At 51.7% G+C, this 14,525-nt stretch overlaps 7 protein-coding genes across 7 annotated transcripts; 3 read left to right on the top strand and 4 right to left on the bottom strand.

Moving 5' to 3' along the window:
- Positions 1–48: 48 nt before the first annotated feature.
- On the bottom strand, positions 49–1,224 carry NCS54_00773100 (Hypothetical protein; the record flags this gene model as incomplete). Its single annotated transcript, XM_053153143.1, has 1 exon — positions 49–1,224. The coding sequence occupies one exon, from the start codon at positions 1,222–1,224 to the stop codon at positions 49–51; it is 1,176 nt and encodes a 391-aa protein (XP_053009118.1).
- Positions 1,225–1,558: 334 nt separating this feature from the next.
- Positions 1,559–3,558, top strand: NCS54_00773000 (Arylsulfatase; the record flags this gene model as incomplete). Its single annotated transcript, XM_053153142.1, has 5 exons — positions 1,559–1,665; positions 1,719–1,866; positions 1,921–2,679; positions 2,728–3,093; positions 3,145–3,558. 5 exons carry the CDS (start codon positions 1,559–1,561, stop codon positions 3,556–3,558), a joined length of 1,794 nt encoding a protein of 597 aa, XP_053009117.1.
- A 627-nt stretch (positions 3,559–4,185) lies between these two features.
- On the bottom strand, positions 4,186–5,589 carry NCS54_00772900 (Hypothetical protein; the record flags this gene model as incomplete). The annotated part of the gene is made up of 6 exons (XM_053153141.1): positions 4,186–4,589; positions 4,645–4,712; positions 4,774–4,891; positions 4,950–5,119; positions 5,175–5,374; positions 5,422–5,589. The coding sequence occupies 6 exons, from the start codon at positions 5,587–5,589 to the stop codon at positions 4,186–4,188; spliced, it is 1,128 nt and encodes a 375-aa protein (XP_053009116.1).
- Positions 5,590–6,788: 1,199 nt separating this feature from the next.
- Positions 6,789–7,719, top strand: NCS54_00772800 (Hypothetical protein; the record flags this gene model as incomplete). Its single annotated transcript, XM_053153140.1, has 2 exons — positions 6,789–6,855; positions 6,932–7,719. 2 exons carry the CDS (start codon positions 6,789–6,791, stop codon positions 7,717–7,719), a joined length of 855 nt encoding a protein of 284 aa, XP_053009115.1.
- An 817-nt stretch (positions 7,720–8,536) lies between these two features.
- Positions 8,537–9,388, bottom strand: NCS54_00772700 (Hypothetical protein; the record flags this gene model as incomplete). Its single annotated transcript, XM_053153139.1, has 2 exons — positions 8,537–8,728; positions 8,786–9,388. The coding sequence occupies 2 exons, from the start codon at positions 9,386–9,388 to the stop codon at positions 8,537–8,539; spliced, it is 795 nt and encodes a 264-aa protein (XP_053009114.1).
- Positions 9,389–10,086: 698 nt separating this feature from the next.
- Positions 10,087–11,937, top strand: NCS54_00772600 (MFS domain-containing protein; the record flags this gene model as incomplete). Its single annotated transcript, XM_053153138.1, has 6 exons — positions 10,087–10,236; positions 10,286–10,428; positions 10,477–11,288; positions 11,343–11,528; positions 11,582–11,751; positions 11,803–11,937. 6 exons carry the CDS (start codon positions 10,087–10,089, stop codon positions 11,935–11,937), a joined length of 1,596 nt encoding a protein of 531 aa, XP_053009113.1.
- Positions 11,938–12,208: 271 nt separating this feature from the next.
- On the bottom strand, positions 12,209–13,111 carry NCS54_00772500 (AP-endonuc-2 domain-containing protein; the record flags this gene model as incomplete). The annotated part of the gene is made up of 1 exon (XM_053153137.1): positions 12,209–13,111. The coding sequence occupies exon 1, from the start codon at positions 13,100–13,102 to the stop codon at positions 12,209–12,211; it is 894 nt and encodes a 297-aa protein (XP_053009112.1). The 5' UTR covers positions 13,103–13,111.
- Positions 13,112–14,525: the final 1,414 nt, after the last annotated feature.

Genomic DNA, 14,525 nt, shown 5'->3' with positions numbered 1-14,525 from the left:
ATAAACACCCATTGGAGCTCATTTCTAAATTCTACAGCTACATGCTTGTCACTCTCTCCAATTAATAAATGGTTCTAAGAAAGGAAACGCCCTAGACACTTCTTTACCAACTACCCAGTTCTCCCTCCTTCGAAGATGCGCCTCAAATGCAGGATGCAGCATCAAACTCTGCTTATCCGGCGACTCTACAAACGCGGTCGAGTCTGGATACGGCCAGCTGACCGACAGCGATTCTCCAGCTAATCTTCTAATTTCCTGGAAGCGGCTCAGGTCCATGTGCTTGATGAGTGCATCCCGGGCGTCTGGCGAGGTAACGGTGCTGATCCATGCGGCATGGGGGACTGTTCTTTGTAGCTCCGTCGGTCTGAGAAATGGTGGCATTTTTTCGTATGTATCCTTGGAGCGGCAGACGAGCCAGCGTATCAGATGAGACAAATTGTACATGAATCCAATGCGCTCGGGGAGTGTCTTTATCGGGGACCGCCAGACTTGAGCCGCCACAGTTTCGGAAAAGGTACCAGGTAAGCCCTGCTCAACGTTGCTTGGGCGGTTGAGTAGGGAGTTGATGCTAGGGAAGGCGGGTTTTTCGAGTTCTTCGTCTTTGTGGAGACGTGCTCGCCAGGCTGCTGCCGTGCTGATGATGACCTCGTCCAGCTTTGTTGTAGCCGGAATATAGAGAGGCATCATCTGCCATTCAGGTGTCTGGTTTTGGCTACTCGTGCTGTCCCATGAGCCTAGGGCTGTGTTGTATGAAGACAAATCCGTACTGGGTGCCTCCATCGGGGGCGACAGGTTGCCCATGACACCCGCGAGGTCCCAGTCCAGAAAGTTCAGATTTTGAGCTGCACCGAAGGAGTGGATGGTCATGCCTGTGCCAAGATCCAGAGGGAGGGAGTCAAGATAGCTCTTGATGCTTTCTTCAGATAGGAGTGGCACTGACGTCGATGCCTCAACCTCGCCATCGGTGCTTGTCGGTTGCGTTGAAGCTGTCCAATCGGTCGCTGACGAATGTGACAATGATGGGAGTTGCTCATTGTCGCGTGCTCGATACTGCTCGAGCAAAGTCTCAGCCTCTGCAAGTCGAGCGGTCAGCTCAGCAACTTTATCCTCAAGGGTCCGTATGTAGGCCTTGTTCTTGGCCCTGTGGTGCCTCTGGTTATCCCGGTCGATCGCCCGCTTCTTCTCGGCTTGCTCGGCCGTCAGGTTGCCCACCCGACGACTCATATTGGCGTTGCTTGAGTTCGTATCCATTTGTGCAAGCTTTGCCCCCATCAGTTTACAATGTGTCATGTTAGTGGACTTTATGGGATGATGTACATCTCCACTCGTCCGCATGGCATGCTGAGGAGCTGGAATGACACCATCGCGGATTGAGACGCAGTGTCATGTTAGCGCCCGATGGGGCCCGCACAGCGAAACCCTTGTCTTGAACCAGCTTGTTAGTCGTGGAAATGGTTACCGAGTATCAAATGATGATACGAATAAGTAGACACTGCCTTCATCTCTCGAAAAGTTTTTTCATCGATTGCTATGTTTGTAGCAGATCACATTCACAGCCATGAAGACTTCAATTGCCCTCTTGGCATGCCTCTCGTCCCTTTGGCGGGAGGCGGCAGCTTCACGTCAACCCAACATCCTCTTTATTCTCACGGATGATCAAGATTGGTGAGTCTGTTTTTTAATATCATGTGCGGTGCGATCTAACATGTCGATTGAAGGCATATGGAGTCTTTGAAACACATGCCACTCCTTCAAAAGTACCTCATCAACGAAGGAACACTCTACTCCAACCATTACTGCACTGTGGCTCTCTGTTGTCCTTCCAGAGTTAACCTCTGGACTGGAAGAGCCGCGCACAACACCAACGTAAGTGGAGCTCGAGAAGGTCCACCTGACGCCCAAATTGACTCGTACCCCTAGGTTACAGATGTCTGGGCTCCCTACGGAGGCTACCCAAAGATCGTGCGCGAGGGTATCAACGACAACTACCTTCCCCACTGGCTCCAAGCCGCTGGATACAACACATACTACAGCGGCAAGCTCTGGAATCATCACACTGTGGAGAACTACAACCAGCCATACGCCGGAGGCTTCAACGGTTCCGACTTTCTTCTGGATCCCCACACCTATCAGTACCTCAATGCAACCATGACTCGGAATGGAGCACCACCGGTTAACTACGCTGGACTCTACTCGCCAGATCTCACAGCCCAAAAGGCCTATGGGTTCCTGGACGAAGCCTTGTCAAACGAAGAGCCTTGGTTCCTGGTCCACGCTCCCATTGCCCCTCACGGGACTGTTGATCTGACCCCAAACTTCTTCTCCGATGCGCCCAAGTACGCAAAACGGCATGCCCACCTGTTCAAGGACTACATCATTCCACGAGGTGAAAGCTTCAATCCCGAGGTCCAAGGTGGAGTCAGCTGGGTCAAGGAATTGCCGCGTCTGAACGACACTGTCATTGCCTACAATGATGAATACCAGAGAGCAAGACTGAGGGCGCTGCAGTCTGTTGATGAGATGGTCGAGACTATGATTAGGAAGGTTGAAGCCGCCGGTCAACTTGATAATACGTACATCATCTACACCACCGACAACGGATATCACATCAGTCAGCATCGAATGCATCCAGGAAAAGAATGTGGATTTGAGACGGATGTTCACATTCCTCTCATTATTGTGAGCCTGTAACAAACCCAGGATTGGTAGTAGCTAACCCATTGAAAGCGCGGTCCAGGTGTTCCCGCAGGACACATCTCCCAGGCGGTCACAGCTCATACCGACCTTGCATCGACCATCATGGGCCTCGCGGGTCGAGCCTTGCCCGATACCGACGGAACTCCCATTCCGCTCAGCATTGATGCTGAAGCCCAGTCAAAGCAGGAGCACGTTACCATCGAGTATTGGGGACTAGCTATTCCAGAGGGAATTTTCGGCTGGTATGGCGAAAACAACATGAGTGATCCAGGCTATGGCGCACCAGGTCATGCGGCAGACAAGAATACGTACAAGGCTATCCGTGTTATTGGGGAAAGCTATAATATCTACTATTCGGTTTGGTGCACTAACGAGAAAGAGTTCTATGATCTCAAGGTAATCGATAGCCGTTCTTCGAAACTTCGTGAGCTAACAAATTTCGCATAGACCGATCCTGGAGAGGTCAGAAACCTTCTCTCTGAAGAACACAGCTCAGCTAGCTACAGCCTTGGTGGACGATCATTTGATCAAATCATCCCACGCCTCGACGCCTTGATGATGGTTCTCAAGAGTTGCAAAGGCCGCACTTGCGTTGAGCCATGGCGAGAACTTCATCCTTCTGGCGACGTCAACAGTCTCCTAGAGAGTCTGAAACCCGAGTTTGATGCATTTTACCAAGACCAGCCCAAGGTCAGTTTCTCGGATTGCAAGGTTGCGTACTTTCCCGAGTTTGAGGGTCCGATGGTGGTCAACAAGTTTAAGAAGGACGCTGAGGATGCTTGGTGGTGGCCGAAGGAGCTGAAGAGAGATTTTTCGAACGGTGACCACAAGTATCGAGGTCGATGGAGCCATTGGACTTGAGAATGCTTTATCTGAAGGATTGGTTGGGATAGATGTTGAGGCGGTAATATCACGAAGTTGCCCTGCTGAACTCTAAGGTGAAAGAGACATTGCCAGACTCGGCAACTAAAAAAAGAGAAAATTGATGAAGAACACAACCAACAACACGTATCATCGAACAATGTCAACAATTGAATGGGAATCTTAGATCTGACTGCGTGGGGAAACGGGTTGGCGAAAAAAGCAAGGGTCGATATTCTGGATCTGTCAACTCATATCCATCTAAGTACTGTTCGCCTCGCTTGCGAGATACGAGATTGATAAGAAAAGTCCACCAAATCTTGTGTGATAAGCGAGGGGATGGTTCAACCCAGTAGGCAGCACGAGGAAGGACTGGATCCTCTGGGGTCGCACTTTTGAGATGTTGTTCAGGCGCAAATGATTAATGCGACTACCCTACCCTACAACTATGGCCACCCCTATTACAAAGGGTAAGAGGGCATCCCCAGCCAACATCGCCACTACCTATGTAGGGCAGCCCGTTGTCGGGGCTGTCAAGCAAGTTATTCAAAAGCTTCAGGTTCATTATTCTCTATCCAACTCCGAGCTAGTGTTATAGAAAAGTTGACTTGTTTTAGTTGTCTTCAATCAAACATCTTGCTTTATCGACACATTGTTCAGCGAGTTTCCATTGTCGTACGACACGCTGACCTCCTGGACCCTCATAATATTCTTTCCCTCGCCCTGTAGCAAAATAGTCTCGTCGCTGTCGTTCTTGATCGTAGTCGGATCTCGGGATGCCTCGGCGCTGGCAAAGTTGCTGCTGCCCTTGGGATATCCGAGGCCGGTGTCCTTGCGCTTGTTCGCATACGAACTCATGTGGAATGAGCCACCGGTGTTGTAGGCTGAGTCGTCGTGTTGCTGGTAGCCAGCAGAGCTCGACTCTTGGCCGCGGACCTTGTTGTATAGGGGACGAAGAGCGGGGAGGGTGACGCAGACGATGGTTGTGGTGACTTCGCTGGCGGTCCAGATAACCGAGTCCGAGGTGGCATCTGATGGAGATTCTGGTTAGTGACTTGGAGTGAACGAGATGCGACATATCCTTACAGAGATAATCGCGAGAATTACTCAAGACTTCCAGTCCCGACGTTCTGATGACACCGCAAACACCGGCGCTTCTCCTCGTTAGCTGTTGATCGTGTGACGTGTGGGGCCTTGCACTTCATGATCACTTACAAGACTCCAAGACTGAGGGAAATGCAGATGGAAATGCGCTCCTTGCGCTTCATCTTCAAACCGCGAAGAGCAATCCAGGGGAAGCCAGCCAAGGCAAAGTCCATTGCCGCGGCGTATGCTGGTGTGATAGTTAGATGCTTGCCGGTATTTTTCAAACAAGAAGTCCTGATACTTACCACAGTCGATGAAGGCCACCACGGTGAGACTCAGGTAGCACACCTTCTGGTCTATCAATAAGGGGTTCCAGATGGATTCCACCGGAGTGCATTGCGCGAAAACGGCGATGGAAAGGAAGATGCTGAGAATCATCATGGACGCGATACAGAACCAAAGGAACCAACGGTGCCTGGTAGAGACATCAATCAGCGCCCATCAGCCTACTTAAGCGAGACAAGACTTACCAAGATGCAGTAACAATGCGCAGCAAGAAGACGGCGACAGTCACCTTGCCCATGCCAATGGCCATCGAGACAACAGACTGGGCGCATAGGAGGTATAGCAAAGCATCCGAGAACTGATAAGTCTCAAGGTCATCAACATGCTGACCCATTCCATGAGCACAAGCGATTGTAGTCAAGATGGCAAAGATAGTCATGAGAAGCTGAAAGATATTAGACGATTTCCAAGACATGGCCAAGCAATACTAACCGAAGTGATAACCAGACAAAGGTCGTCCCAGCCAACCGAACCTCTGATGTATCGACGAGTGTATACTCGCGCCGCGACCAAGACATAAGTCAAGACATTCTCAAACCAGAGGACTCCAACCACGGTTCCTCCTTTACCCCCAATTCCTGCCATCACATGGGCCGCCATGGTGTTGGTTGACGCTCAAGATGAGATGTCCAAGAGTTGGAAGATTGTAAAGACACGGCAAGCAGGGAGGAACCAACGGCTCGATGGGGTGGCCAGGCCTAAAAGCCACTTCGGGAACACTTCCTGGGGGCGGACGGGAAGTGGAATTCAAAAAGGGGGGTTCCGAAGAATATGACAGAAACGGGTCTCCCAGCATGGCGGTAGTTGGGCAATTTAAATTACCAACGGTGTTCATGCGGCCCAAGTTTCATCCCCCTTTCCTTGATTGGGCTTCTCTTTGTGGTTCCCTCGTCCGTGAGAATGGGGCTGGGAGAGACCGTTGTCTACCCGCACCTTGGAACTTTCTTTAGTGATGAAACGTGGAGTGCCGGGACCAGCATGGTTTCCTTTTTGGAACCTGCTTTGGAAACATCAACAGTTGCAGGATTTCTCGTCTAAGTGATGTGGTGAGCTGAACTACGGAGTGGCGTCGAGCCAATCCAAGGAACGCCTTGCACCAGCGAGTCAGACGATTTTTCGACTCATGAGTGAGCGGTACTTTACCGAAGCCTTCCATCACTCGGGGACAAGGCCGCGTAGTTACTGCACTGGTCCCGGGACTTGCAGCAAATCTGCCAGGTCCATGATTGATGCCAATGGGTGCTTGCTCGGTGCCTGGTGCAACGGCAGATCCACTTGGCTCTGTGATGGGCATAGCAGGCCCGTGATATTGCTAGGGGTCGGATAGACATGAGCCAATTTTCCAATGCCGAACCCCGGTGCGTGGAGATGCTGGTCTAATTGGGGTTAGGGGATCGACATGAGATGCAATCCTGGCGCGGTTGTTAGTCTGCCGATCACGGGACGGATACGTACTATACATTTCGCTCGTCTAACCTCCCTGAGATTTCGCAAACGATGATCGCGGAACCCTGGAAGATAGGGACCGGATGGTGGGACCTTGGTATGTCTGGTCCCCTGGCATACTGTTACACTGGACAGGAGGTTGGATGAAGTTGGTTCATGGGCAAAGATACGCAACTCGTATGATGGCGGCTTCAAGTGCATCCACCGCTTGATTCCAAGACGAAAGCCCTCACCCATGAGAACTGACCGCGGTGGATACCATGCAATGCGGAATCTCTTAAAGTTCCGCTCCCCTCGCAGCTTGCTGTAGTCATCAGAATTTCTGTACGCAGTAACCTTAACCATCGATCACTATGGGTGGTACTTCCGACGCTAGAGTTCACGAAGGCAAGCTTGCCATTGTCACTGGGTCCGCCCGTGGTAGGTTCTTCCCTGTCGTTCCTTGATGTGATATCCTCAGATAATCTGATCATCTTGCTTCATTCTTCTTTTGTAGGTATCGGATCATACATTGCGCGCGCTCTCGCCGCCAGAGGTGCCAATATTCTGGTCAACTACGCCACTGAATCCTCTGACGGTCCTGCTGCAACCCTGTGCAAGGAGCTCGAGGAGAAGCACTCTGTCAAGGCTGTGCCATGTAGAGCCGACATTAGCAAGGCTGAGAACTGTGATAGCCTTATCGCTGTCTGCAAGGAGCACTTTGGTGGCGACGACTTGAAGATCAGCATCATCGTGCACAATGCAGCCGTGCTCTACCTCGGCCCAGTCGAGTCTGTGAAGCAAGATGAATTCGACCACATTTATCGCGTCAACGTCTTGGGCCCTGCGCTGCTTACGGGCGTGTGCAAGCCCTACCTACCGACAGACCGGTCCGGCCGCATCGTCATGATGTCCAGTATCAACCCCAAAATCGGCACCCCTCACACAACCCTCTACGCAGGTACCAAGGCGTCCATGGAGGCCATGGCAAGGGTCTGGGCCCGTGAGCTTGCAGAGAACTGCACGGTCAACACCATCAACCCGGGACCTGTCATGACTGACATGTACATGACGGCACCTGACGAGATCAAGCAGGCTTTGGCTCTGTGGAACCCGCTGACACCTCTTGTTCCTGTTAGAGAGACAGACGGGCCAGAAGTGCAGGAGCTGGGAAGGAAGTTTAGCGGCAGAGCCGCATATCCAGAGGAGATTGCGAACCTGGTCGCTATGATCTGCTCACCGGAATCGAGCTGGATGACTGGTAGCTTGGTGAGCGCCAACGGCGGCCTAACGTTCAGCACTTAGGCGAGAGGAGGATAGTTTCCCCGTGTATATAGATGATAAGGGTTGTCGATCACGGAAGAATGGTTAGAAGCGTTCTAGCTAATCATTGACTGAACCTCAATCACGCCTTGATGCCCCTCGGTGATTCGCAAGTGACTACGAATTGATGCCCTGAACTGGCTGATCGATCAGCTGACCTGAGGATTGAGCTGGGTCTAACTGCCACTCTTTGCTTTTTTACCTTTCGCCTAAATCCCCCAGCCGTTACACTATCCAAAACTCCACTAGGGGGGGCCGGATGCTACAGAACTTCCCGGTTTACCCTTGTGTCGGGCCGCATTAGAGCGGACTATCTCGAGATGGATCCTCTCTACCAATCACCACTTGGGGTGATCTTGCTGAATCGCAATTGGACGTCAAACGAGTGGGGAAGAGACGGGTTTCGTATGGAACTCCTGTCCCTTGTCGCGCGACCCATCTCAAACAAGAGATGATCGTCCCGAGGAAATTGTTCGGCAGAGCTCGTTAAGGGCAAGCGGCCGCTGAGTGACCTTGTAGGAATGTCACCAACAGGGCCTTGTTGTTCCCCGGGTGGCACCCTGACGCCGGCCATGGTTCCCCGGTCACGCCGGTAGTTGGGCTGTGGAAACGATTATGCAAGGTCCACGCCGAGGAACACTGACGGTGAATAGTCCGATAGCGGAATTAAGGGAGAATACTGAGAAAAAGCAAAGATTCTCGTTCCGAAAACGCAAGGATATGTATGGATGTACAAAGTTCTACAGCTGTCGCTGCACCCAGCAAGGGCTCCTGCACGCGAGTCATGCTACATACAACATTACTTGGCCATGAAGCCACCGTCCACCGGGAGGGTGATTCCCGTCACATACGAAGACGCCGGAGAAGACAGCCAGAGAGATCCCTGTGCCACCTCGTGGGGCATGCCGAACCGGCTCAGGTAGCTGACGGTTGGCGCGAACTCGTCGTGTGTCGTCCCCATAATCTCCAGAGCCTTTTCAGCCATGACCGTCTTGTTGGAGTCAATTAGCTCTTTCTCAGGATTGCCAAATTAGACTTGTCAACTTACAAAGATGGCACCTGGCGCCACGGCGTTTACTCGAATGCCATGCGGGCCGCCCTCCATGCTCGCGTGCTTTGTCAGACCCACGAGGGCGTGCTTGGCAGCTGTGTAGGCCGGCATGTTGGGCTGTGGCTTGAAGGCGTTGATGCTGGCAATGTTGACAATGGAACCACCGCCTCCCTGGGCGATGAACTGCTTCATCTCATGCTTGACGCACAACGCCGTGCCAGTGAGGTTGATGCTGATCAGCTTATCCCAGTATGTCTCGTCAAAGTCCGTAAGCGGTGTCTTGTCAGGAGTCAGCGCAGCGTTATTCACCGCGCAGTCCAGACGACCAAACTTGTCCACTGTGAACTTGACGAGGGCAGCCACATCCTCGGAAGATGAGATGTCAGCCTTGGTGAAGTAGACCTCGCCTAGAGCAGACAGCTCCTTGGCCACCTCCTCGCCCTTGTCTTGCTGCACATCGCAGATGACGACCTTGGCGCCGGCCTTGAGAAAGACTTCTGCAGTGGCCTTGCCCATTCCCTGTGCACCACCAGTGATGAGTGCAACCTTGTCCTTGAGGACGGGAAAGATGGCGGCTTCAGGGACGTGCGGAGGAGCCATGGTGATTGAAGAATGGGGAATAGGTGTAGGATTGGAGAATGATGACTGGTTCAGGTGTGGAAAAAGATGTGCAGAAATGACTGGCCGAGGGAGGAACGGAGAAAAAAAGCAGTTAAATAGAGCTATCAAAGCGAAGATCAGAGACGCATTCGACTGAGGAGAGCTCATACCATGCCCGTTTTGCACCGTTGGGCATCAGACTACTCCTCGAACCATGCAGGTCTTAGCAAAGCCCGGTTATGGCTATCAACGACAAGGATATACAACGAGATGGATGAAGGATCTACAAGACTAGGGTCCAGGAATGTACCGCACGCTAGTCTAGGAATCCCTTGGTTTCGAACATGGGACAGCGATACATGGCAAGTGGAGCACGACTTGATTCGTTCTCAGGGGATAAGTTACATAGTCTGTGAAGGCACATACGATTCATGCCAGAAGCTGAAAAGATCCCCGTGGGCTTCGGTTGCATCGCACGGGTCTGCTATCTCAGTCAGCGCACATGGCAAATGTGGCATGCGGCAAGGTTGCATCGCATGCTGTCTTTCATTATCAGGGCCTTTTCTCCTCTTCCTCTAACCCCCCTCTGTTCCTCTCAAGGCATCTTGTGTCCCCGTCCTTGTCTGTTTTTGTTCGTGGACGCATCGTTTTCACTTTTTTGAGTTTTTTGATAGCTTGTTTGGCTAGACGACGCAAAGATGGCTTCAGAAGCTGACAAGACTCAACTCGAGACAAGCCAGGAGTTTACTGGCTCTGAGAATAATGACAACACTGCCAGCAAGTCTTCTTCCGACTCTGGCGATGCAGTCAAGGCTGTGACGCACTCTGTCAGCTGGATCACCTACCAGGTAAGCGATTCAAACCTTCTTGAGACGGAGCATCTCTGACAGCTTCAAGGTCATCATTACAGCGGCTCTGGGTGGATACTTATATGGCTTCAGCGCCAACGCGATTGCTGGAACATTGGCTCAGCCTTCCTTCATCGCCAAGTTCTTGTCGACCCCAGATGCCGCTCAAAGAACCGATGGACTCCTCGGAGGGTAAGTTCTTCACGAAAAATCATGAGAAAGCGTGCTGACCTCGTCCAGTTTCCTCGCCGGTGCCATGGTTGGCTCTCTGGTTCAGGCTCCCCTCGCGAAGCACTACGGCCGCCGTCTCTGTAACGCCGTAGCTGCCGGTATCGTCATCCTGTCTGGCGCTCTTCAAGCTGCATCTGTCAACATCGCCATGCTCCTCGTCTTCCGCGTCATCTGCGGTATCGGCGCCGGCATGGTCTTTGCCAACTCTCCTGTTTACATGAGTGAAGTGGCTCCTCCTCACGCTCGTGGATCTCTCGTCGGTATGCAGGGTGTCGGCGTCGTGACTGCTTACATCCTCTGCGCCGTCTTCAACCTTGCCTTCAGCTACGTCCACTCTGCTATCCAATGGCGTCTCATCTTCATCGTCCTGACCGGCATGGGCGTTGTCCACCTCATCTCGCTCTACTTCCTCCCCGAGTCTCCTCGTTGGCTCATGGAGCAAGGCCGTGATGACGAAGCACTCGCCATTCTGGTCAAGCTGCACAAGACCAAGACGGACCCCAACGGTGTGCTTGCCCATGCTGAGGCGACTCAGATCAAGGCTCAGGTCGAGACTGAGAAGAATCTGCCCGGTGGTTTCTGGTACATCTTTACTACGCGACACCTCTTGAAGAGAGCCTACTGCTCTATCCTTCTTTGGGTCATGGCTCAGGGTACTGGTATCACTGCCATCGCCAACCTTGTCCCCGTCCTTATGGGTGGTCTTGGATTCGGTGTGACTCTGCAGATGGCTCTTGGAGTTGTGTGGACTGTGTGCGCCGTTATTGGATGCGGTTTCAACGTTCTCCTACTCGACCGCGTCCCCCGTGTCAGGCTTCTTGGTAAGTTTTCACAACACGGATCATGGATAGACTGCTAAACGGTTGTCACTATAGTCATTGGTGGCTTTGGATCTGCTGCCATCCTCAGCGTCATGGCAGCTCTTCAAAAGTTCTACCTCGGCACTGACGATGGCCCCGGCCTCAACGCAGCCGTCGCCATCTATTTTATCTTCGGTGCCTTCTTCACCACCACGATTGAGTGTACCGCCTATGCCTACGGATCCGAGATTTGGCCTACTCGTAAGTTCAATAATCTTCCTCGGCATGTAATCTCACTGACATTTCGGTTTTAGATCTCCGCAGTGAGGGCTCAACTCTCGTGTTTGCATCTTTCTTCGGTAACTCCATCGCCTACAGTGCCCCCGTTACTGTTGGCTTGAAGAATATTGGCTGGAAGTTCTACATGATCTTTGTCGTCGTCACCGTTATCAGCACTATTGCTATTTGGCTCACATTCCCTGAGGTTAGACCCATGTCCATAACTTTGCCAGTACATATTACTAACCTCAGAAAGACCATCGGTCTTCCCCTTGAAGAAATCAACGCCAAGTTTGGCGAAAAGGTCGAGGTCGACCTCAAGTCTGCTGTGGCCGCAGAGGTCGGACAGGAGAAGAGGGGCGAGAATATCACAAGCAAGGCCACGGCCTAAGTGGTAATGCAAACATGGCTGTCAAAATTAGTTTTAACTACCTAGCATCGCCGAGACTATTAATCATCCCGCAGTGATGACGATGGATTTTCAGATTCCTTTCTCAGCCAAGGGCAAAAGCAACCGGACAGCAGCAAGACTGTCAGACACTGTCATCATCTCCAAAGATAATCAGCCTTAGATAGGTCTAATCCTAATAAACCTTGACAATGAATTTCTTCCTATATTGCGGTGAATCTAATTGAAATGCCATGATCCCCGTAGCGTGCCCTCACTTTTCCACGTAAGGAGCGAGAGTCTTGGCAGATCGCCTCAACAGCTCGGTGTAGTAACTCTCCGAGAGCAACCCAGATCCATGATCAATGATGAACTTGAGAAGGTCCGCCGTGACCTCCACGTTGCTTGTCTCCAACTGCCCCGCCCCGAACTTCCCAACAGGTGTACGATCAATCGATGGCATGAATTCTACTGACAAGGCGCCATCGTAGCCTGCTTCGACGAGAGCCTCCATAATCCGGGGCCAATCGAGTGATCCATCGCCCGGAGCAAGGCGATTGTTGTCTCCCACGTGGAAATCCACAATTCGGCCCCGACACGCCCGGATGGCAGCGATGAGATCCTTCTCCTCGAGTGCCAAGTGGAAGGGATCAAAGGCGATTCCCACGTCGTAGCCAACCTCGTCGGCGAGGGCGAGAGCCTGGTTTGTCCTGTTGAGGAAGTACGTCTCGAATCTGTTGAGAGGTTCGAGTCCAACTCGAATGCCTTTTTCCTTTGCGAATGCGGCCACTTCGCGGAGGCCTTCGACGGCCCATGCCCATTCATTCTCTGGGGTTGATGTGGGGATGATCGTGCCGACATTGCCAGGTACAATAGTGATGATTTGTCCCCCCAGCTCTGCTGACAAGGTCACCACATCTTTCATGTAGTTGATGGTATCCCGTCGTTGCTGAGCGTCCGCGGCGATCAAGTTCCGCTTTCCCTGCTGGATGGTGACTGTGCCCCAGCATTTGATGTTGTACTTTTGAAGGAGCTGGCGTGTTTCTTCGATGGGGAACTGATCCGGCTCACCAGCTAGTTCGACGCTAGTGTACCCAAGGCGACTGAGTCGTTCGAGGGTCTTTTCCAGAGGCTCTGGGCGCATCCAAGTGTGTGAAGCCAAATGCATGATGATCAACGAGATTGAATGAATTGTATGAATGAGGAGAGAACAGGAAATGTTTTCCAAGTTTTATACCTCAATCTTATTGCAGAACCCCTCTTATTCATCATCTATGCCGTGTCTCGGAACTTGGGATTCCGTTGGAGTTGAGTGGAGAGTTGCTTGCGTGCGGCGGATCGTCATCATCCGTCTTATTGATCCACACATTTCTAAGGCGGAGCATCATGTTCCGCCTCAAAGCCCAATGTTTCTTGAGATAAACAACTATATATATACATCTATTCTCTCCTGAATTGACAAAAATGAATCTCAAGAGCATATTCACTTATATACAACTCACTTCTACTTTACAACATGGTCGCCCAATGGTCTGAAGAGTCAATCTTTGACTCGTACAACATCTTTGAAGAGACGTGAGAAACACCCTCAAACATTCTCGACCGCGACTAACAACTTGAAGCTTCAAGATCGTCTCCTCCCATGAGATTAAAGCTGCCGTTTTGATCCCCAAGAACCTCAAACCCGGCTCCCATCCCATCATCTATCACCTTCACGGCGGATTTCTCGTCACCGGCTATGGCTTGTTCCCCGCCTTCTTCCCAAAGTGGGTTGATAAGCTGGCTCTAAAGCACTCGGCTATTATTGTGTCCCCCGATCACCGTCTTTTGCCCTCTGAAAATGGCGTGGCCGATGTGCTCGAAGATCTTGAAGACTGCTGGCAGTGGACAAAGCTGAAGTTGCCCGGCATCATGGAGACCAAGGCTCCCGGTCACCTTCTTGACTTTTCGCAGACACTACTTGCTGGTGGATCGGCTGGGTAAGAGTTCGATAACAACACTTAGTTATTGGCTAACCTTGACTGTAGTGGCTACTGTGCGACAGAACTCGCTCTTTCGCATCCCGACGATTTTCGAGTTCTTGCCACCGTTTACCCCTTACTGGATCCCAGGGACAAGGTGTACACCGAGGGCCCAGGGCCCGATGAGCCTACGATTCTACGGGCAGATCTGAAAGAGATGCCATCTAAGGAAGAGACTCTGACTTGGATCGAGGAGACCCGCAAGGAGCCCCATTCCCAAGACAATTTTGACAGGCTTCCCTTCCCAATTGCGGCTTGCCACTCTGGCATCTTTGCGTCGGACATTTTTGACAACAAGGGTCTGAACAGGAGGGAATTCTTTCCACTGGAGAGAATCGAGGCTGGCGACAGGCTGCCTCCAAAGATGTGAGCCATAGACTTCTTTTGTGAGCCAACTTTGAGCTAATCGAAACACAGGTGGTTGATGCATGGAGATGACGATGCAACTGTGCCTATCAGGGGAAGTTACAAGTTCATCAATCTTGTACGCGAGAAGCTTCCGCAGACTGCTCTGAGATTTGACGTCTGTCCTGGACAAGATCATGGATTTGACTTTGACGAAAGTACTTG

The sequence above is a fragment of the Fusarium falciforme genome, chromosome 6 (assembly GCF_026873545.1).
Source record: "Fusarium falciforme chromosome 6, complete sequence".
Classification (NCBI taxonomy): Eukaryota; Fungi; Ascomycota; class Sordariomycetes; order Hypocreales; family Nectriaceae; genus Fusarium; species Fusarium falciforme.
Note: the sequence above shows the minus strand (reverse complement) of the source record. Positions and strands in the feature narration are given on the sequence as shown.